At 35.5% G+C, this 25,237-nt stretch overlaps 1 protein-coding gene across 1 annotated transcript in view; it reads left to right on the forward strand.

Moving 5' to 3' along the window:
* Nucleotides 1–25,237, forward strand: part of LOC148949556 (neprilysin-2-like) — a 30,126-nt gene that overhangs the window by 230 nt on the left and 4,659 nt on the right. Inside the window, exons 2-3 of the mRNA XM_089092726.1 lie at nucleotides 7,266–7,406; nucleotides 21,982–22,227. Coding sequence (XP_088948852.1) covers nucleotides 7,266–7,406; nucleotides 21,982–22,227 — 387 coding nt within the window. The remainder of the gene's footprint in view (nucleotides 1–7,265; nucleotides 7,407–21,981; nucleotides 22,228–25,237) is intronic.

A 25,237-nucleotide genomic window follows, 5' to 3' on the forward strand; every position in this document is an offset into this window, starting at 1 on the left:
TATTTTACCGTTAGAAATACTCACGAAAGGTGTTCGAATTAAAAAGAAACGAAACAGGGTAGCTAAGAACAGACACACGCGCAAGTTTTTTTTCGGTGGTTAGTTTTTTTTTCGGTGGAAATAACTATTGCGAAAAGAAATTTATGGTCATTTCGAAAAAATCCTGAAACCCCTCGAAAATTGCATCAGATCAAAATGAAAAGTGTAACATTGGAATCAACATAGTTATATGGAAACATTGGAAACTATTGCTTATATTTCTTACGTTTTTGAAAAATTCTACTATCTATTAGATTTCACAGATTTCAATGCTAATTAGTTTCTGGGGAGACTTTGCAATGAACTCTTTGTCATGGTTGAAGCATTAGCTGCAACCTAGTAAAGAGCGAACCACAGCCTATATCAAGGTCGTACCCAGGGGGGAGGTTAGGGGGTTTTGACCCCCCTCGAAGAGTTTCTCTGACTCGTAAAAACGTAACAAGAAATGGATATAAACAGATTTTCTATGCGTTTTTTTAGTTTTTTTTGTATACCTCCCGCCCGAAAAAAAATATTTGAGTAACCCCCTTCCCCCCCAAAAAAATCATGGGTACGGCCTTGTCCCATAGTAACTAAAAGTTAAAAAAATATTAAAACGATATTTTTCTTCTTCTTTTTTAGGCCTAGCGCGTTACTAGAACATCATAGAGAGATGCTTAAGAGCTCATTCAAGAGCTATTTCTCATATGTACGTGGTTTATATAAATTCCGCCGTCTGCAAGGGCCAAGGCACGAAAAAAGGCACTTTCTATGCCGTTTCTCGAGGGGTGGGTCTAGCGGGCTACCAGAACATCTTAGATAGATTTTTGATAGCTCATATAAAAAGTATTGCTCATATCTACGTTATTCTTATAAATTCCACCATCTGCAAGTTTCGAATGGCACTTAAAACGGCACTTTTGGTGCCATGTTTCAATTGGAAAAGCTGGGGCTAGTGAGATATAGCACTGAAAACATACTTTTGGTGCCACTTCTTAAGTGGAAAATCTTGGAAGCAGAAAATGGTATCATTGTAATAATTATGGTTCAAAACCCTTAACTGGAGGTTTACAATAACACCTCCCGCAAATTCCTCCCCCAGACCCTCTTAATAAGCTACGCAATTAGAGTCCTACAGAAACCAATATATTAAATTACTTTATTAGAAGCGTGGGCGTGATTCTGTTATTACAGCGCTGGACTTCAAATTTGATTATTAGGCGTTTTATTCCAGCTTGGATTTTTTTTTTTTCAATCATGGTTTGTCTCTTCTTATGATTACTTTTCAGATAATCCACTATTTTTGCAAATGTAATGCACTCATTTTTTAAAGCATATCGTGGGAAGGCTCATTTTACACCTACTATTCATATCTACGTGATTTTTATCAATTTTACCATCCAAAAGTGCCATATAGCACTAAAAACGGCACTTTTGGTGCCACTTCTTAAGTAGAAGAGTTTGGAAGCATAAAATGGTACCGTTGCAATAATTATGCTCCTAAGCCCTGAACTGCAGGCTTATAAAACCCCTCACCTATACTCCCCCTCCAGATTCTCTTAGTAAGTCTCATAAATCGCCTACTCATCTTAAAAGTAAAAGATTATTGCGAAAAGATTAACTAAAACTCAAACATTTTAACTGAAAATCTACCAAAAATTAAGCTTGAATGATCAACAGTTTTGAATTGAACCTTCAAACTTCACTCTGCGATGAAACCTGTGTGCTAGTTCTAACGGTGGCAATCAAGGGGAAGGGACGTCCTTGTCCCCTTTGGTTTTTGCTTCTGCCTAGGTTTTGAAAAAGATTTTTTTTGGGGGGGTCTTTTCATTGGAAAAGACTTTTTTTCATTAAAAAAAATGGGAGAAACAATCGAAAGTGCAGTTTATGGGAATGTGCTATCAAGTAAAATCTATAAAAAACGATTAGGCATAAATATAAGCTTTTAAATGAGCCCTTAAACAGCTCTCTTTTGTTACAGTAGCCTTCTAGTTTCTGTTAGTCAGTAAGTGATTTATAAAGCCCTGTCTTCATTATGGCTTTTTCAGGCCAAGCCGGCCGAGTAGAAATAGCTTTTTGCTCATCGAAAAACAAACGCTCCTGAAAAACATGTAGTGTTTTGTGAAGTATGGACAATGAACTTTACGGTATAGACTGAAAGTTGTTCGTAGCTGTCAGGGTTGTTTGCAGTATTTTCCAGAGGTCTCTTATCTCCCCTAGATCGGTGAAAATTAGAAATTATATTAAAAATAAGTTTTCAACTGAAACTAAGGAGTGACATTAAAACTTAAACAAATATTCATTATTCCGTATAAATAAAAAAAATCATGGCAGCGTTGTTTCTACATTGAATTTTATTCAAAAACGAACAAAAATTAATATAAAAAACAAAGTTTTCCCGAGGGAAGTAAAGAGCGAAGTTGAAACTTAAAACGGAAAAAATTATTACTTCACAGCCTATCTAATATATATATATATATATATATATATATATATATATATATATATATATATATATATATATATATATATATATATATAACTAGTACAAATAAACCAACTAATTATGTTTCTCTATGATTTTAGTATTATAAAAAACTAGCGCTTTACTGAAAACACATAATAATATAGGAGTTTGGTATAGTAAAAGCAAGCCAATTAAGGACACTTTTTATAGAATAAAAGTATTATCAATCCCTTTTAGGATCAAGAGTTCATATTATGTCTTATTTGATCTTCATTTCAAGAAATACTAAAGCATATTTATTACAATTTAAGACTGTATATTACTCACTATTGGTATTATAGCTGGCGAGACTAAAATGCTAACTGATAAATCAATCCAATATTTCTGTATGCTGTTCAATTACTTCGCGGTTATTAAAAAAAAAATAGTTTTACACTTATGTTTTTAAGATAATTTTAATTGTATACTGAAAGTTACTGATATCACAACTGGTGTAAGACTATGAAAAGCTTTACAGATTCGTTTATTGTTGTCAGGCTACATACTTACTTTTGACTCCCAAATCAATATTCCTGTTTTGTATACTTGACTTATGTGTTTTCGCTAAAGCGCTAGTTTTTTATAATCCTAAAATTATAGGGATACATAATTAGTTGGTTTATTTGTACTAATTTTATTGATATATATATCAGATAGGCTGTGAAGTAATAATTTTTGTCCGTTTTAAGTTTCAACTTCGCTCTTTATTTCCTTCGGAAAAACTTTGTTTTTTTAAATTAATGACATATAAGAACGAATTTTTCTTATCTTATTTGTGAGTGAATCGGGGTGCCAATTCACGAAAATATAGAAGGGGGCAAGAGCTATTTTCAATTTTTGTGGATATACAAGAAAAAGCATCTTTCGAGATTTAAGTGGGACTTTTTGGAATAGAAACGCCGAAAATGGTATTTTTTTAAGTCTATGTAGCAGCTGAGTCCCTGCTCTCTCCCCGTGTCAGTGCCTCTAGGGTAGATTCAAATAAGGGATTGGAGGACGTTTGTCGTTCCACAATAAAACCTGGGCTAGCAAAGAGTAGGAGCAAAATGTAACCGCTGCTCCCTGTTCCGTCATCAAATGACGACAGAGTAACGAATTTGTATTTATTGAACATATAATTTGGTACTCTTCGGTTATTGGAAACACATTCAAGATTATGATTATTCGCTAGATTATGTTTGGTTGGGTTACGTTTCCATAATTTTGTTTCTAAAGTATTATTTTATCACTTGTTTTGTTATTTTTCATTAGGATTAATCTAACTTCACTTTTCGGGTGTGTTTCCAATAACCGACAAGTACCTATAATTCTGATGGATAGTGCAGAATTTTAGGGTTTCATTAAATATTATAAATTATTACTAAAGATGTTGGGTTTCTCATTAACGATTATGATATAATCTTTTTTAAATAAGAAAATTCGCCTGATGAATCGTTAACAATGGCTAAGTCCTAAGTACTTCTTTTCAGAACTAAAATGGGCTGAGGAGCTGAGGATACCTTTCGTTTTACTCCAAAATAGCATCCCAAGAGCAAAATTACTCCCAGGTATTATGTTAGCTCTTTTTAAGGATACTATAATAAGTACTTCTTAAGTCCTAAGTACTTCTTTTCAGAACTAAAATGGGCTGAGGAGCTGAGGATACCTTTCGTTTTACTCCAAAATAGCATCCCAAGAGCAAAATTACTCCCAGGTATTATGTTAGCTCTTTTTAAGGATACTATAATAAGTACTTCTTAAGTCCTAAGTACTTCTTTTCAGAACTAAAATGGGCTGAGGAGCTGAGGATACCTTTCGTTTTACTCCAAAATAGCATCCCAAGAGCAAAATTACTCCCAGGTATTATGTTAGCTCTTTTTAAGGATACTATAATAAGTACTTCTTAAGTCCTAAGTACTTCTTTTCAGAACTAAAATGGGCTGAGGAGCTGAGGATACCTTTCGTTTTACTCCAAAATAGCATCCCAAGAGCAAAATTACTCCCAGGTATTATGTTAGCTCTTTTTAAGGATACTATAATAAGTACTTCTTAAGTCCTAAGTACTTCTTTTCAGAACTAAAATGGGCTGAGGAGCTGAGGATACCTTTCGTTTTACTCCAAAATAGCATCCCAAGAGCAAAATTACTCCCAGGTATTATGTTAGCTCTTTTTAAGGATACTATAATAAGTACTTCTTAAGTCCTAAGTACTTCTTTTCAGAACTAAAATGGGCTGAGGAGCTGAGGATACTATAATATAATATAATAATAATAATAATCTGTGTTTAAAAGCCAGTTAAAGCCATATACAAAAAGACAAATACTAAAGAAAAATTACACTTCATTTGACATCCTTCCCATCAATACAAAATTTTCTACTGCCACAATATAACGGGGAGTCCTAGACCTCATTAACTCACAAAACAGCCTATCTTTCCCCTCCTGGATAATTAATCCCCTTAAATATATTTATTATATTTAATTATATTTATTAGCGGAATGCTGTGGACCGGTTAAGTTAGCCCTTCATTCCAAGTGAATGGAAAAGGTTTGATATGTTGTGCCCCTAGTATGCTTTAATAATGATAACAATAATATTTTATTTCAAACCTTCGAAACCATATACAAAAAAAACATATTGATATAACACTACAACTAGTAGCGAAAAATGAATGTAACATAATCATGCATTTACTAGGAAAAGTCGACTAATTAAAATCAAAGTTAACGAAGAAATAAACTAAGCCTTGAAATTGCCAACTGGTGTTTTATAACTAGGAAAAGTTCACTTTAATGTAGATGGAAGTAGCTCATCTTCCCTCAACTTTTCACACAGCAGTATCTGCATTTTGTACTTTATATACTTATGGCTGCCAAAGTGACAGTTTTAGTGTCATTGTGACACTTTAGTGGGCCTTTGATACTTTTCGCACACTCGGGCCAAATTTTGGCACTTTAAGCTGCAATGACACATATTAAATTTTTTAAAAAATTTTCAATATCTTAAAATATATACTTTACTGTGCATATATGAGATACATGACATATTTTTTGTGGTCGTTGTAGGCTTTTTGCTGCCGTTGCAAAGGCTGCTTGCCATTGCTGCACCGTAGGAATAGAAACAAAGAAAAGAGGCAAGATACCACAAAATTTCGCAGAATCCTCTAGTTGGCAGTGAAATTTTGCCACGAAATCTTGGGGTAGGCCCAATGAGACAAGGCTGCCAATGAGCAAAATCTTGGGGGGATGTGACAAAGGTGCCAATAATTGACCAAATTGACAAATGTGTTCTAAAAAAGAGTAAAAAAAAAAAGTAGGAAAAGAGGACGCCAGAAAAAATCTTGGAGGGGGGCGTCACACCGGCTCCCCTGGATCCGCCAGTGATGAGGAATAGGTTAAAGAAAGAAGGAAAATCAACAAAATTGGAAAACTTTCGTATAGAGCTTAAGGCTATGTCCAGGAATAAGGGCGTGGCTGGGGTGCATGAATAGGTGGCTGGAACCGACTCTGAAAGACGGCATAAAATAAGGTTTTGCCTTTTTTTCTAACTCTACGGCAGCACTCCTTCGTATTTCTATAGTTAAAGCAATGTCGAAGATGGTACTTCTGAGTTTTACAATGTCACCAAAAAACAGTTCTTGGCCAAAAAAGTAACACTCTCGGCCAAAACATTTGGTAACATTATGCCAAAAATGGTATGCCATTTTTGCCATGGTTATGCCAAAAATGTGGCATATGCCACATTTTTGACCCAACTGTAGCATGATTTGCCGTCACAGGGTGCCTTTGGTGTTCGATTTGTGCTCCTAAGACACAGAAGATAATTCCAGATTTGGATTAAAAACTGGTCATAGCTTCTTAAACCTGATTAGCTGCAAAAGGAAAGTATTTTTGTGAAATTGCCGATTCCAATAAAAGTTATCAATTATTCCATTAAATGTCTTGTGGCTAGACAATCGCCCACTTCATCTTCTAATTAGGCTTTATGGTAGCAGCTTCAAGATTGATGGTGAATTTAAATTAGTATAACTAATTGATAACGCAATGTGTTTTGAAGCGCAATTATCAAAACCGGAAACATGAAGTTGGACGGGCTGATCCCTATAGGGGCTAATAAATGCTAAGGAGTAGGCACATAATTTAGGTAATGAGCCCAGTCCCTTGAAATATCTTGCATTTTTATGAGTTTACTTAACTTCAATATAAATAGCCTTTAAGTTAAACATAATACCTTGTAACTTAACTTTGACATAATATTTACTTTAACTTAAATATTAATCACCTGTTTTTACTTTCTCTATTGATTTACGGAACTCATCCCAATGTGAATTACTAAGCATGTGCCAGAACAGTGGCGGACATACGGAGAAGAAGAATGGCAAAGTAGCCTCTACCACCCCCCAAAAAATGAATAGAGAACCACTTTTCTCCGTGTATCTAATAGAAATCGTTTCACAAATTGTATATAAATTAAGTGTACGTATCAAAATAATTTCTTACCCAAACAGCCACCTACGCAGAGGAGGGGGCTTTGATCCCCCGACCCCTCAATCATATTTTTATGTATTGCTATATTCCCTAGATAATTTGACTATTTGGAACTTTTTTCTATATTGTGCATCTCCCCTCGACAGAAAATCTTGCGTATCTGCCTGCTCCAAAATATGTAAGTTCCGATATCTGCGACTCGTTAGAAACGAATGCGTTGTTTTGGTAGCCATCCACTTACATCGTAAGGCTGTAAAAATCTATTTACTTTTCAGCCGATATTGCAAAGGAAGAAGCACTTATTTCAGAGTTGCCATCGCCCCGCTCTGCTCGCTTCCATCAGATGAAAGGGCGAGAAATTCAGATTGATAATGCTGATAATGAAGTCTGTAAAACACCTGGATGCACACTAGCCGGTAAATATCTGTTTTTTTTTTTATAATAACCAAGGTTGTATCCAGGATTTTTGTTCGGGTTGGGGGGTATTTTTGTTTAGGGGAGGGAGATTTACAACAAAAGCTACAAAAAATGCATTAAAAATTCTTTATATCTTGTCATACCTTTTTTTTTATACCTGTCATCCCGACAGGCTCTGCAGCTAGTTACTATGATGTTTTCGAAAAAAATTCATGTCTGATCTTATATTATGTCAAGGTTATACTCTAAAATTACTACATCATACTTAATAGACTTATGGGGCAAGGGTTATATACCTTGTATACCCCTTTTTTATAGTTTAGGGGTATATACCCTAAACCCATTAGTTATCATTGCGGTAAAAATAAACCAAATTAATATTTTGGGAATTAAAAAAGGGTAATTTTTAAAGTTTAAACAGAAACCAATGTCAATAAATCAGATTTTTGAAAAAATTGCAAGTCATCGTTCGACCACCAAGTAGTAAGCCTCGTGACAGTAATAAATTTTCATTTCGATGAAAATTTAGTTGAAACTTACAAAGAAATATTTAAATAGGTCTCCAATAAGTAGCCTCATTCTCACTATTTTGGTCGCATTGACGTCAGTGGAAGGATATCAATGAGCCGGGCAATGTCATCGAATAGCATCGAAGCGTAAAAGATCACTTCCGATGTATCGATCAAATTAAATTGTCAAAGCTTGTGCTTTGTTACTCCTCTGATTTATAACTATTTATTTATGGCTTACTTATATTTTTATTAAATGGAGAAATGGCGTATCCAGGATTTTTGTGGGAGGGGGGTGGGGGCACAAAACAACTTTACAGAATGCATCTAAAATTTGTTTATATGCATTTTTGTTACTATTTTACGGGTTGGACAAACATTTCACGGGGGGAGGGGTTCAAACCTGGTACCTTCCGCCGGATACAGTCTGGAAATGGAGGTTTTTCTAGTTAGGGATGTTATTTTAATTCATCCTTTGGACGAATGAAAAACAAATTTTTTCAAATTGAAGAAAAGAGTGGCATTTTCGATAAAATTGGCTATAGAAAATATGGGTGCTTTCCCATTATGTGGACACCTCGGCTATAGACAGTCGAATGCATGCTGCAGCTGCAGTGATGGAGACTCGTAAAGCGGGTAATTGTTATCTAAGAGCGAAGAGCGGGGTTTCTCATTGAATTACAATATTTAAACTGTTGTTTTTTGGGGTTTAGGGGAGAAAAAGGTACCTAGGTTAGGTTAAGTATTTAATATATGCAATGCTTTACCCCCCCCCCCCCTAATGTGGAAATATACAGCCCAAATTTGTTTATGACCTATTATATATTCATCCTATTTTGTTTTATTTCATTAGCATTAAACCAAACTTGACTTTTTATAGGTGTCCACATAGGCTAATGGGAAAGTACCAAAATACGTTTATCTATTTCTATTTCCTAGCAGAATTATTGTCAGTAATTAAACTACATGATTGTTGCTTAAAGTTGCCTCATCCAATATTTTAAATCTAATCATAAAGACTCTTATTTTGATAAATTGTGTCGTTCACTTGGTTTAAATCTCTGAAAATTTACCTTTGTATAACTTATTTTCGTATCCACTGGGCACCCCAACCCAACCAGCATAAACCTATTATATTAACGTTTACCATGTTTAGTCTTATTTAAATATTTCGTACTTTAAGAATTTATGGACATTGCACGTTTTCTATCAGCAACTCATCTTGATCTATTTAGAATTGAACATTCATCACAGAAAGCAGGGGAGTAGCTCCAGCATTTTATTTGGAGGGGGCAAGAGGTGTCCATACCCGGATAGTCAAGGGGTATAGGCTATATTATAGTTATTTTATCCAACTTATTGGAGTGGGGCAACCCTCCAATTGCCTCCCCCCCCCCGAAACGACGCCCCTGACAGAAAGTAAAATCGCTGAATCATTAAGACCATGGCAACGTCTATGTCTGTTCGTTAAAAAGGGCCTTATAGTGCTTAGAAAGTATCCTTTTTAATTTGGTGGGTTCAAAATGATGCTATCCAATATCAAATAATGTTTTGGTATCAAATACCAAGCATAAAAAAAAAGTTGAAAGTAAGATTTGAACATTTTTGCTTATCCTACAAGAGTGGCGTAACTTATAATGCCACCCCTTCAGGGTATCCTGAAAAATGTACACACGCCCCAAGTGATTGTTAAGACGGTGCCGATTCAGGTATACCGTGGTTTTTAATATAATATAATCCATGGACATTGTTTAGTCAACGGCGGTTTTCCAACTGTAACCTTCTCTGATCCAGGGAATAAAGCAGTGCTGAAACTGTTCGAGTCACAAGGTTTGCTTTTCTGGCCAACTCCAACTACTATCGATGTGATGTTCTATAATAGATCACAAACAATGCTTATTCAGCCATCAGCCACCTGTTAGCTAAAACATTTTGAACGACTAATGCCCAAGAGATATTGTAGCAGCGTTGCCAATGCTTTGAAGCAAACGTTACCAGTTTTACGACTAAAATTGTACCGTAAAAGGATAATTTGCACCATCTGAGCAGCAGATTAAAATTTATCGTAACAAGAAAAAAAGGTTCGATAAACTAAAAGTTGAACAGATATCTGAGTCAGAAGTGAGCAATTAAAACCATAATGTGCCCGAAAATGTGTTGTACCAAGAAATCTCCAAATGTACCGCATTGTACCAGGACCTCTAAATTGTATCAAAACGGTTAATTGTACCGCGTTGGCAACGGTGCACTGTAGTTACGCCCGTCGATAAAAACAGCGTTACGCACGAGTAAAGGGCCACTATCAATTAGGATTATATTGTGTCTCGGAAATAAGAGTGACAACATGTAATGCGTGCCCTTAAATACGAACGCTAGGGTAGACCAACAGCCAAGCAAAAACAAAATGACATCAGTCATTTCTGGTTAACCGGCATTTACTAGGGGCTTTGATTGAAATTTCCGCTGTTCACTTGTCTTTTGTGTTTCATGTTACCAATCTTTGTAACACTAACTTCACGTTGGATAAAAAAGCCTATCACGCTCTTTGACTTAAGATCCTTAAGGATGTAAACTTTACTTCTAATTGGTGGATTACCTGTTGCTGACAAATCATAGACCTTTTCTATTCTTACGTTAAGTAGTTTACGTTATGAAATGGCAAAATGAAACCGCCATAGTATGGGACGTCGTTGTTGCACCTGAAACGCCGAAGATAAGTAATCTTGCTTTGCGAATAAGTAGCTACGCTGAATCACATTGCATTTGCGAGACAAGCAGTGTCTTATCGACAAAAAACTGCCAATCGCGGTTATCTAATAGGGAGCAAAGAAAGCTTTTAAGATGTCTAGTGAAAATTATCTAAAATTTCGACTAAAAAAATTATTTGAAAATCAACTTTCTCAATAAACTGACGTTAGAAACGCGGGTGCTTATGTATTATACGAGAAGCAATCGAGAATTTGTATCGCTAAGATCAGATAAACACTCGAGAATTTGGATCGCGAAGATCAGATTGGACACTAACCGATTAGTTTGCAATGGATAGTGAGATAGAATAGAGTGTTTCACCATAGATGTTCAAGTTAAGATTTAGGATTTGCCAATGAACGAAGAATAGGCAATTATATTTTTCCAGGATAAGGGGTTGTTGCCCAAAACAAAACAGTGCGTCAATGGACACACCGGTGGACATAGACAGTGCGTCAATGTACTCTTACGAGAAGCAACATCTTTGGAAGTGTAAAACCTAACCAACATTTTTGACCTAACAACGACATTTCTGCGTTCTGGCCACATAATTCTAAGTTATAGTTTTCATAATTTTGGTAATAAAGTATTATATTTTCATCATATTTTGTTTTATTTCATTAGCATTAACCAAACTTCATTTCTCGAGTGTTTCTCGTATAATACATAAGTGCCGAAACACGTTTCACTAAAGGCTCAGCAGTTTTTTTTCAAGTACTATCATATCATGAAGTGCTGGCTTACAAAATAACTAAAGCAGTGATATTTATGGTTTGTTTAGAGCAACGACAGAATAATTTGAAGTTGGTGCTAAAAAACACTAGCCAAAAGGCTTTCAACTAAATTCGGTCTGGACTCACTTTCCGAGTCTACCTAATTCTCGCCAGCTCACGGGTATCCATTCTGGCATCTTTCCATTAGTCACTAATATCAATGGAAAGCGGAGCCGAGCTCGCTAGTCAGCTCACGAGCATCAGCCCTAGATGATGTCAAACGTTTAGATTTGACGAAGGGGTTTCATGGAATACCTTTTACTTTTACAAGACATTATGCTACTAGACATGTTTTACGACGATTATAAAGAGAAAATTAGTTAAGTTTCAGTCTGAAATATGAAACCATCAAACAGGCATGTACGCTTGTTTTTTTTTTCTTGGGGGGGGGGGTCAACAACAAAAGCCAACTTTATTTGATAATTTCAGTAAGAAATTCCCAGAAATTTGGTAAAACTCAGGATATCGGAGAGAGGGCTGGGGCCCAAGATCTTTTCCCTCTTGCTTACGTCCCAGTTTTCAACTGTCACAAATTGCTGAGTTTAGATTGATAGCAGTTGTTTAATTAGAAGGCACACAGAAACCAATTTAATGGAAACGCTGTCTGAGCACAATCTGAATTTAAACCTAGGACCAAATGACAAAAAAGTGGAAATTTATGTTAAGTAATCTGGCATCGGTGAGACTCGAACCCACGGCCTACTCTATATTTGGTAGATAGCTCTGCCACTGGGCTGTGACGTCATTTCGTCTCAGGGATCACATCATGGCCTAACTCAGAGTCCCAATAAGGGTACCAACGGACTCTTATTGCAAGGCTGTTATTAATGCAATTTTACCACTAATAATAACTTGATATTCAGTGAGAAGGAGAAACTGAATACAACTATATCAATGGTATTTGATGTTTGACATCAGGAGTTTTACTCAAGCACTAACGTCAGTTTTTGAAAATTTCATATTTGCATCTAGAATATTTTTATACTTTAATTATTCTGGGCTCATTTTATATGCCTGTTTTTTGTGCAGCAAAGGATTTTGATATATTTGTGTATAGTTTTATTTTGTCTAAAAATTACTATATAATAAAATGAATTCTAGTGATCAAGTAATCATCCTTGGCTAACAAGAAACGGCACAAATATAATGGAAAACTGGTAATAGTTAAGGAAAGTTTGGTTTTCTAACAAGGATTTAATAGCAACCACAAACTGCTTGCGCCACTGAAAGGGCAGATCTATACAAAATTAAATAAACTTTTCTGCTTATCCTCAGAAGTAAATTATGGCGTCCTCAGGGATCAGTGCTGGGGACTGTGTTATTTTCTGTTTATGTTAATAACCTTTTTTATGCAGTAGAAAAACAGAAGCCTGTAAGTTGCTGTAGATTGTGTCCTCTTAAATATCCCCGGGTTCGTAATATTCGCCTTCATTGGACGTCCTCATGTCTATCGCTGACGACGTCAATCTTAGTACTTATGTGACAAATCAATCGGAACTTTGGTCAAATCTCGTAGGTTTGTTCGAGGGTACTTTTATGATTTAATGGTAATTATTTTATCCTTAATCTTGAAAGTCGAGTTTTTTTCTCGCGCGTTTCTGAGGTTTTTCACCGGTTGTCTGAAATCCATCTACTTATTCAAAAAAAAAGCTTAATTTTGTGTCAGTAGTGGCTCTTTTATCTTCGGCCCAGCATCAAGTAGCTGTAAGAAAATGAATGCACCATAAGACTAGCCTAACGTTTTTATATAGATTTTTGTACGTAACTTATAAGATATTACTGAGTAACGCTGGACAGCTTCGTTTTTTTTTTGGAGAAGAGTCCCAGTTTTTCCTATCATCACGTTACATACCATTTTAAACGGCATAAAAAAAAAAATGCTATTTCAACAGCCTATTTGAGAAAAATGGATGATCGGTGTTCTAAGTTTGGATTGTGGGTCGCATTATAAGTGTTTTGGGCTGTTCTTGGCAACAGACACGTATTTTTGACATCTATTGTAATTTACTGTGCATTTTCTCTTGTATTTGGTTCTGTTGCATCAGTCGGATTGAGTACAAGTCTTTTTTAAAGTACCGTTAAGAACGAAGGTATTGTTGCGTCCAATGGTAGTCTTGTTCCAAGTACCTTGAGCTAGATTAATGAGTATCCGGATATGGCTGTTTTTCGTCTCATTTTTGTTTGCCATTGGAAGAGTCATACGCAGTAGTTGATGGGGGGGGGGGTCATACTTTGAAAGTGCATAACAAAAACAGACAAATCAGATGAAAAATGTAAGAAATTTTGTGGAAGTCACAAACCAGTTAAGGTTTTGGGCAGGGGCGTGATTTGCTATGGGGCTAGGGGGTATTTGCTACGACACTACCAGGGCTCGGTTCGCCCCCCTGGACCTCAATTTGACCCCCTCCCCCTAGGTGAAATTTATTTTCTTCAAAAATCTTGTCAAGACTACCATAAGCCTAGATAATTCAAGCATCCACAGAAACCGGCCAATTTTCTTCGGTATACTATGGTAGTATATGACTCATTTTTTAATTTTCACTGCCATTTTCACTTGATTTGAGGAAATTGGCCCCAGATTCCTCCCTCCCCCCAGGATTTTGACGAATATGTGTCACTGTTTTCGGAGGTACCACGGGATAAGCGAACGTTTGTACTATAAAATTATTGCCTGAAACGATCCAATCTAAGTAATTATGGTCTCTGAAGATGCTTTTGGCATCAACCTTACAGTTTTTTTTTATAACATACCAAATATGACAAGACACTTCTGCACTTTCGGATATTGATCAGTTATAAAAGAGTTTGATCTACCGAAATATTACAATTTATGGGCAAAGACAAAGGCAGCTCTGTGTCAGGAATGTTACGTTTACCATACTGAGAAGAAGAAATGAGCTGAGCTATCTAGTAGGGTAGCGGGATGGTATGTCGTTTAGCCCTTGAAGGTTTTTGTTAAAAATAGTAGACGACAAAACCCGTGGAAAGATGGCATCACTGCATAATCCCTACCGCCAGCCAACCATTCCCAAATCTCTAACTGCTTCTGACGGTCTTGAGTAATGAAGAACAGGGGTCATTTATAGATTTTACACTATTAACAGCTAGTCATGATGCAGTGAAAAGTATATGTTTGTAGGAGCAGCAGGATACACGACATTTTGGGCATTAAAGAACAGTTGCAATCAATTGGACACATACTTAAAGTAAAATTTTAGTTTTATTTAATCTGACAAAAGGTCTTTCCCAGCAATTTATACTACTGCGTCTACTGTTACTAGCAACTAGTTGCAGCACCAAGCCGCCTGAGGTCAGCAGAGATGGGCGCCCTCCACCTCTACCCTTATCGATTCAAAGCTTCACTTTTTACCCCTTCCCAAGAAGTCCCAACTTATTTTAAATCCTTTCTTATGTGCTCTTCCCACCCCATTTGCGGATAACCTACTTTTCGTTTGGCCCCGGATGGATGGCCAAAAAGCCCAATCTCTGGCAAGCAATCATCCTTACAGCTTGTTGTTTGATTAACGATAAATCAAACGAGTAGATAAATTTTTCCTTAAGCAATTCCTCTGGAAAACATCTTACTGAACCTATTGAAGCGCCTAGTGTGGTTCAAAGCCATACTTGATACTATCATTGCCATTTATTCTAATATTCTAATTTTATAATAGTTCAAAGACTTTTCTGTCTATTATTCCGAACCTTCTTTCCACTGTGAAATTCACCTTACGCCCTGGCTATTCCATTGGCGTCGGGGTGAACCTTTTACAAGCCTGCCTAAGCAAAACCATGACTCCAAACAACGCTGCACGGTCACCTTGAGGAGTGGCACCTCTCGAGGAAGTTATGGCCTAGTGAACGACATAGCATTGCTCTGGATTTCGAGTTCTATACAGGCTTACATAGTTCGGTTTAATTAAGGCTTATTGGCGATATAAGTGTTTCCCTGGAACCACAATTCTATGATATTTTCCATAGAATGGTTGTGCTCAAATACGGATAAGAGCTGTCGCTTAAAGTCAGGTGTCAAACTCAGAAACAGATCGAGGCTAAATACCACAAATAGAATTCAGAGCTGTTTAAAGATGTAGATGCTATGTTTTGTTTGTGCATGGTCCTTTGACCACAATATAGTCCTTTGATTATGCTTAGATAAGAAGAAAGCTTCGATAGATCGTTCTTGATTCATAAGATTCTAGGTATTCTAGGTACTAAAGCTATTGAAAGTAAGACCACGTCTCATTGCCACCGCGGTGAAGGGCTACTGACGTAAGAAAAAATAATTCTGCATTCAACCGGTGGACTCTTTGTTTTCCTTTGGTTTTTTTCTTTTGAAATATTCCTAGCAATTCTCAAACTCAATTGGCTTAACTGAATTTTAATTTGATTAATTTAAAAAACATTAGTTTTTTTGTTGTATCTAAGTAATATCATGATTCAATACTAGTATTAAATTGTTTTTGTATAAATATTAGACGTTGCCAAGCGTGTTTCATGCTTAAACGAAATATTGGGCAATTGGAGTTTGAATTGGCTAGGTTAGATGGAAAATGTTTGCACGTATTACGTTTTCATTTGGGATACATTGAAAAAAAAAATTTAGCAGTTTATTAGACGCCACCACGAGACGTTTTCTAAGAAGGCGTATTTTAACATTGTGGAACGCGTAATTTAGGTTTCCGTGGGAAGGTGGTGGGTTAAAACTACGAATATGTGTTTCTTATGATTCAAGTGTACCAAAAAGAAGGATTAATTTTTTCAGATTACGGGGGTGTCAAAATAGAACTACTCACCTGATACGGCCCGTAGTTTTAATGCAACCCTTGTTTCAGTGATGAAATTGTGAGGACATTTTAGGAATTCTAGCTTTATTTGGTCTTTTTAGAAGCCGGTCTGACGATATCCTTTTTATCAGGTTTCAAGTGGAAGTGCCAGATGGACATAACGTTTATACAGTCATAAGGGTGTTCAATTAAAACAAGAAAAAAAACGACAAAACTAAAAAAAAAATATTAACACCTTTTTTTTTTACAAAACTCCTCTTTGCCATTGAATAATGTGGTACTTGTGTATTATTCCGGCAACATTCAAGTTACACGGTGTGTAAAACTCGAGAACAAATCCATTTTATCAATCTGTATTAAGAGACAATTAGCTTACGCTCAGTGGAAAACAAGTTGTGGGTGACAGAATACAATTGAATTATATAATTTGGGCTATACATTTGCACATTAGGGCGGTGGGGGTAAAGTATTTGGACAGTGTGAAGTTAGAAAGCAATTCTTACTTCATAATATGCAGAATAATTGCAATTAACACATTTTGCATGCAGACCCGCTATAATTTACCCCAACTCATCCCTGTTGTGCAAATACTACTACTACTAATACTAACAACTCACCGCAGCACCAAGCTGCCTGAGGCCGACAGAGCTACGCACGCTCCTCCTCGATCCCAATCTATTCAAAGCCTCCCTTTTTACACCCTCCCAGGAAGTTCCCATTTCCTTTAAATCTTTCTTTATGACGTCCTCGCACCCCAGACGAGGACGACCTGCCTTCCGTTTAGACCTAGACGGTTGGCCGAAAAGGACAATCTTCGGCAATCTGTCATCATTCATCCGCAAAACGGGCCCTAGCCACTTCAACCTTTCTTTCATTATAGCCCTGGAAAGTGGGATTGAACCACATTTTTCGCACAGTCTACTGTTTGAAATACGGTCACATCAGCCGAGTACCAAGAACAATCCGTAAGCAATTTCTCTGGAAACATCTAGCAAATCTTCATCTACTTTTCGGAGCACCCATGCTGCAGAGCCATATTTGACCACTGTCATCACTGTAGCTTCTAATATTCTAATTTTGGTTTGCAGACTTATCTTCCTATTTTTCCAAGCTTTTTTTTAACTGTGACAAAACACCCTGAGCCTTGGCTGTTCTACTTTTAACATCTTCACGGCTTCCACTGTCTTTACTAATAATACTATCAAGGTAAGTGAAGCTGTCCACCTGATCAATCTTTTCGTTACCCTACGTCACCTTTTCATCTTCAATTATTCCTAGCCTTAGTGACTTAGTCTTCTTAACATCAATTTTTAAACCTATACTAGCACCATGAAGTCTCAAAACCTCTAAAAGTCCATTCATTTTGTTCACACTTTCATCTAGGATGCTTAAATCATCAGCATAATCTAAATCCAGGAGACTTTTTCCTCCCCATTTGAGTCCGTGGTCTCCCATTGCCTTTCCTGCGCTCCTTAAGACAAAGTCCATCAAAATAATCCATATAATGGGGGATAAAACACAACCCTACTTAACTCCTGATTTAATACAAAACCAGCTGCTAACCTCATTTCCTAGCTTAACCGCAGCAGTGTTATTCTCGAACATAGCAATAATCACTTTAATGTATTTGTCTGGTCTGCCATACAAGGATAATACCTTTGCTAAAGCTCTTTTATCAACACAATTGAACGCTTGCTCATAATCTATAAAACTGAGGACCAAAGATGTTTGACAACTCAGGCACTTCTCAATTATTAGCCTAAGAGTGAAAGTTTGGACGACACATCCTCTACCTTTTCTAAAACCGCAGTGTTCTTCTTTTCAAACTTTGTCTTCAACATCTCTCAGTCTAAAGAGTATCATATTACTAAGTAATTTGCTACCTATAGAGACCAGACTAATGCCTCGATAATTACCACACTCACTGTTATCACCTTTCTTATGAAGTTGCTTAGTTAAGGTTTTCCTAAAATCTTTAGGTACTTCCCGCTTTTTAAAAAATCATATTCATAATCTTCAGTAGCTTATTTCTAACCTCAGAGCCACCATATTTAAGAAACTTATTTATCAAACTATCAGCACCTGGAGCCTTATTATTTTTTAATCCTTTTACTACTGTCGCTAATTCTTCCTCACAAAACAAATTTTCCTTCACATCCAAGGTATCATAAACTTTTTCATTTTCCTCTATGTCTTTTACTGTAACTCTATCTCGGTTTAGCAAATTCTCAAAATGTTCTGCCCATCTCTTTTTAACTCTTTCCTTATCACTAATTGTGGCCCCGTTCCTATCTTTAACTGAGACAGGTCCGAATTGACTACTCCCTCTCAATTTATTAAACCAGTACAATATTTGACTATTATGCCATCTAGCTGCATCTTCCAGATCCTCGGCAATTTTATCCATGGCCTTCACTTCACACCTCCTTAGTTCATATTTTATGCCTTATCCACTTTCTTTACATTCCTTTTGTTTCATATGATCTATCACTCAGATAATTCTTGTAAGTCCCTTCTCCTTTCTATTAAACATAATGCTTTTTCACTAACATTCTTAGCTGCCGTCCTAGCTTTCTTCCCTAAGACATCTTCAGCAACTTCACAAATTATTTTTCTAAAATCATTCCAACCATCTTCCACATTGGCAATTTTTAAACTCTCAAGTTTAGTATTCAAAGAGTTATTGTGCAAATATATTGTGCACAATATTGCTCAAAGGGTATTGTGCAAACTCAAGTTATTGTGCCTAAATAGCCTAAATTTGTTTCTAAAGTATAATATTTTTATTATGTTTTGATATTTTTCATTAGGATTAACTTCCCTTCTTGAGTGTTGGCGGTATAATACATGAGTACCCATAATGTTTATTATTTCTTAGAAATCTATTTGACTAAGTGCATTCTAGAAGCCAGCAATTTCCATTTTGAAGCACTAAAGCAAACTTAACTATACAAAAAATAAATGTGTTCACGAAATGATTGTCACATAAAAATTAAATTTAACAGTGGATAATTTTTTTTCTACTGTTTGTGTTATGAACTTAATCATCAAATTGACCTCTGAAAGGTTTATATAACGGGTGGCTGTTACAGTCTGACCTCCATCCTTATTCTTTGTGTCCCAAGGTGTAATATGATGCAATCTTTTAGGAATTAAATATGTTTTTGGAGCTGTTGTATTAGAGTACAGTTTCTATCCACTTTTTTTGCAGCAAACAACGGTATCCAAAATAATGCTACCTGAAACCAGTTTGTCATTCACATACTTTTTTAATCTAAAATTTAAATCAAACCGGTTGTCTATTCTAAGTCTTAAACCTTGGTGAAGCTTCTACTTCAATATTTGTATTATGCTTTTACTGCCCACCTGTTAATGTGATGTCATTGTTGATGTCAATGTAGCATTCCCTTTATCCAAAAGGAAACAGTATAAATTCTGATAACTACTAAAAAAAAATACTTATTTATATCATTCTTCAAGGTGTACCAATAAACTTCACCCTCACTCCCTCCTAAAGATCAAAAATATACTTCAAATTATATATATGCAGTGAATTTTCCATACCCTAAATTTTTTTCGTCAAACTGATTTAACTGCAATCAAGCAGGACAACGACATTGCTTATATTTTATTCGGGAACTAAATCTGGATAAGACAAACGGGTCTATAGCCCGAATTAATATTAAAAAACAGAGGTTTTTCTGAGGGAAGTAAGGAGTGAAGTTGAAACTTAAAACGAACAAAAATTACTGCTTCACAGACTATCTAACGTATACTGATAAAACTAGTGCAAATAAGCCAACTGATAATATTTCCCCATGTTTGTGTGATTATAGAAAACTAGCGCTTTACTTAAAACACAAAACAATAGCTTACAGGGTTTTCAGTACAGTAAAAGCAAACCGATTAAGAAATTTTTTTTTTTTAATTTAAGCATTTTAGGATTATTACTCTTTTTTTGTCTTTCGTTTAATTTGTTATCCCTTCTGCACAATGAGCTCAGTCCAGTTATTGGATCTCGTTGTATCTGGAAAGGACATTTTAGGATTAGTTTGAAGACAAGTCTGAAGTGGAGCCTCTTGATAGCATTAGGACTATAGACTAGCTTTAGAATTGTATCATAACTTGAAATGTTCTGTTGTATGGACAGAAATAAGAAGATTTCCAGAGCTCATATTTTGGTTAATTTATTCTTCATTTCAAGCAATAGTAAAGCTTTTTTGGCAGTTTAAAGCTATGTATTACTCACTATTGGTACTATAGCTGGTGAGACCAAGATGTTACCTGATATTTCTGCCCATTATTTTTGTATGTTGTTCAATGACTTTGCAGTTATTAAAATAATGTTTATTTTTATGCTCAAGGTTTAAAATAAGTTTAATTGTATACTGAAAGTTACTGACATCACAGATGGTTTAAGACTATGAAAAGCTTTATAGATTAATTTGTTGTTGTCAGGTTACGTACTCACTTTTGACTCCTAAATCGATATTCTTGTTTTTTTTTTATACTGGCCTTTGAGTGTTTTCAGTAAAGCACTAGTTTTCTATAATCATACTAACAAAGGGAAATATTATCAGTTGTTTTTTTTGTACTAGTTTTATCAATATATGCTTGATAGATTGTGAAGAAATAATTTTTGTTCATTTTATGTTGCAACTTCGCTCTTTACTTCCCTTAGGAAAAACTATGTTTTTTAGATTAATCTTTGCCCGTGTTTAATTTAAACTTAATGTAGATACAACACTGCTATGATCTTTTTTATTTTTTTGTTGGGGGAGTTCAGTAGCTCATTTTTACAAAGGGATATCAGATAAGACATCTCCTGCACTTGCGTACACGATTTGTAATGAACAATTCTCATATATCGATGAGAATTGATATATATCTTCTATATACCTGAACAATTTTGGAAATATACCAGCACAAAAAAAGAAAGGGAGTCAGTCCGATGTTTTTACTTCCTGGTTCGTACAATGCAAAGACAGTATCTGATATTTTCATCGTTTTACAGATGGGTCAAAATCGAGGCCTGAACGTTTTACAAGGAAATTTGAGGATTTGAAAAATATATATATAAAATTCAACTCTGACAACATAGTGCAGCACCAAGCCGTCTGAGGCCAACACGGCTGCGCACATATAATGGTCGTCCGGGGGTTCAGTAGCTCATTTTTACAAACGGATGTCAGATACGACTTTGGTGTCGGATATCCACATGTATCAAACGAAATGGGTTACTCAACGCTTTTTTTGGAGATGAAATGAGCAGTGAGGAAGATTTCTCTAGTGTTCATTTTTTTATTTCACTGGTTGTAATCTGACCAAACAGGTTTTCTCAGAAAAATTTTCGAAATCCATATTGATTTTTCACTTTCTGTTTAGTAGAAAAAGAAGTCGTAAACAATCCCAAAATAAAAAAAAATCTCGATTTTGATTTAAATAAAAATAATTAACTTATAACCTCTATTTTCGCATAAAAAATCACACTGAGTCTCTTTCAGTTTTGGTACCAGGGTACTTTGCCCCACCCCCTCCTTTTTGACAGTTTTGCGTATATACCAAACTGGGGTCACATCATACTGGTATACAATTTCTATTTTTTTTTTACAAAGTTAAATCCTTGAATGAAAAAAAAAGACTGAAAAGCTTACTTTCTCTCTTCAACAAAAGCATAAAATCGTCCTCTTTTATACGATGCTATCTCGGTGTTTGTAATCTTTTGTCATATTGTCAGTGAAAATGAAATACATCTTTCAGCGGCTGAGCTTCTAATGAACGTGGATGAATCTGTAGATCCTTGTGATGACTTTTACAAGTTTGCCTGTGGAAATTTTGAGAAACGGACGACCATACCAGATGATAGGTCAGCAGTGACGACTTTCAGCATATTAAGTGACAAGCTTCTAGTTCAGCTAAGACAAATCTTGCAGGAAAAACCTAGTGACAATGAACCAAAGCCATTCACTCTAGTCAAAAATTTGTACAAGTCGTGCATGAATAAGAGTGAGTATTTTTTTTATTTATTTTAATTATGTGATTAAATTATGGATATGTATAAATATGTTACTTGTTAAATATCCTGAAAATACTCAAAAAGTGAAGTTAGGTTAATCATAATGGTTAGTTAGGTTAATCATAATGAAATATACCAAAATATGATGAAAATATAATATTTTTATAAACAAAATTAGGGAAGAAAATTATGGAAAGCAGGCCGCCCATAACGCATTGTGTTAAATACCTTACCCAACAACCTCTATATACTAATTATTAAATATTTAATTAAAACATACTTACAAAGTAGCTCTCGCTCGGGCTAAGCTGATTATCCCCGAATGCGAAAGACAAACCGTCTTTTCTCCGATTACACAGGTCAAACTTATTGAGTGTTTTCGGGATACTTAACAAGATCCTTATATATACATATTTTAGAGAGTAGTAAATTTTGAGATACAAGAGCTCTTACTGCGAGGAGTGGCAAAGTATTTGTAGAAGTTTATAGTTGTCCAAAATGTTCAAACTCTTGAATATTTTCACTTTTCCTCAAATCATCTTCCAGACAGGGTCTTGCAAACTGTTTTAGGAGATTCAGAATCCACTCTCATATCCTCCCTTTTCCTCTCCATACCGGCTAGCAGTGTTACCAGATGGTGTGTATTCAAGCAATTTGGCACTTTTTTTAGACAATTACATATTGAATTCTTCAAATCAGCGCGTTTTTTTTTTCAAAGCCAATTTGCTTGACAAATTGGACACACGGTGCATTTTTGCTAAAAAAAATATTGTTTTCGGCGCATTTTGGCTTTTATGGCTGCGCTATCTTGTACCGTATAATTGTTAAAACTGTATACTAGTATCAAACAGTTCGTGGTAACGAACTGTAAGTAAGGAGCGACTCGTCCTAATAGTAACCGAAACTCTAAAACACGAAATTTTGATACCAATAGATACATAAAAAGAATCAGATTTTTATGCTGATTTTTAATATAATAGTTTCATCAAGTTTAGTTTTACCCATAAAAAGTTACGCGCCTGAGAAATTTGCCTTACTTTCAAAGAAGGGGGAAATATCCCCTAAAAGTCATAGAACTTCAATGAAAATCACACAATCAGATTCAACGTATCAGAGAACCCTACTGTAGAGGTTTCAAGCTCTTATCTGCAAAAATTTGGAATTTTGCATTTTTTGCCAGAAGAAAGATCACGGATGCCTGTTTATTTGTTTTGTTTTATGTTTTTCCCAGAGGTGATCGTATCGACCCAGTGGTCCTAGGAAATCGCGAGAGGTCTTGTTTGAACGGAAATTAGAAGTTCTAGCGCCCTTTTTCAGTGAACAAAATATGGAGGGCATTTAGGCCCCCTCCCACGCTCATTTTTTCCCAAAGTCACCTGATCAAAATTTTGAGATAGCCATTTTGTTCGTAATAGTCGAAAAATATAATAACTATGTCTTTGAGGATGAATTCATCCCCCACAGTTCCCGGGGAAAGGACTGCAAGTTATGAACTTTGCCTAATGTTTATATATAGTATTGGTTATTGGGAAGTATACAGACGTTTTCAGGGGGATTTTTTCTTGTAGTGGGGGGAAAGGTCGGGGGTTAAGTGGGAGGATCTTTCCATGGAGGAAGTTTTCATGGGGGAAGGGACATTGCTATGAAGGGGTACTGGATTTCCCAGCATTATTTAAAAAAACAATCAGAAATTAAAAAAGAAAGTTTTCAACTGAAAAACTTTCAACATCAAAAATTAAAACGAACAGAAATTATTACGTATATGACTGGGTTCGCCCCCTAGTCAATACCTCGCTCTTTGCGCTAAAGTTTTTTTTGTACTTTCATGCGAGCTATCTGTTAGTAGAATCTATTCATACGGAACTACCATCGGAATCTATATCATATAAACCTACCGAAAAGGTTATATTTGGACCATAATGATATGCAAATGAGATACCTTTTGATACCTTTACTAATGTAGGCAATACTGGACAAGATCTAAGATACCTTTTGATACCTGTGATAAAGTCGGTCGATGACCCAAATTATGGTGTTCCTTTAGTATAACATTCAAATGGTCTGAATGGTCTTAACTCTGGATATCCGATAAAACCTAGATGATAACAATAAGAATAATTTTTTTTAATTTTAATTGAATGAAACAGGTAAAGGGTTGAAACTTTAATCGCTTATCAACTAAAGGTAAGTCTGAGGGAATTGTGACTCACCACACCACATCATATAAATATCAGAATATGATCAGAATATATTCATCCTTTCACAACCCGATTGATTCGATTGACCTAGCTTCACTTCTTTGTTGTGGTCGCTATAATACACAAGTACCATGTGAAGAGTGAGTTAACGAGTAAACTTGAAACTAATAAATTCGTAAGCGTCAAGAATATAATTTTAAACAGAAATCCAGAACAATCCTTAGAAATCCAGAACAATTCTTAGAAGTCAAGTAGTGAAGTGGTTATGAATTTGACAACGCCCATAGTGGGTATACTATTGAAGTTACTACAAATTCTTCTTACAAAAAGTCGTATACATTTTAAGCAATGATACGGCAGCTATTAACCATCAAGGACCCCAACCTCTAAGGACCCCAATACCCCTCCCCCAACTTTTCGGCCCCTCCACCCATTTCTTAGACTTTTTTAAGTTTATTGTTTTTTACTTTTCTTAGAACGCTTATTTTTTATATTTTTTAACAGACATTTTTTCAACTTTTTTTTACTTGTCTTAAAATGACATGATTTATACTTAAAACAAAAAAAAATCACATTTAATATTTTCAAAATACAAAATAAGAATGATACAGATATGTTAGTCGTGTCTTACTATTCGAAAAATAATTTTTGTAGTAGCCCTTTTTTTACTGAATTTGTTCTTTCGACGCGGAAATTATTCAACTTTTTTTTATATATATTTCTTCGGCTGTACCAGTGGTACTCTATAATTGCTCATAGACACTACATGGTTTATCATGTCAGTGTTACCTCTATTGATGCT

Source organism: Artemia sp. Qi Xiang Cuo, chromosome 8 (genome assembly GCF_049724085.1).
Source record: "Artemia sp. Qi Xiang Cuo chromosome 8, ASM4972408v1, whole genome shotgun sequence".
NCBI classification, from domain to species: domain Eukaryota; kingdom Metazoa; phylum Arthropoda; class Branchiopoda; order Anostraca; family Artemiidae; genus Artemia; species Artemia sp. Qi Xiang Cuo.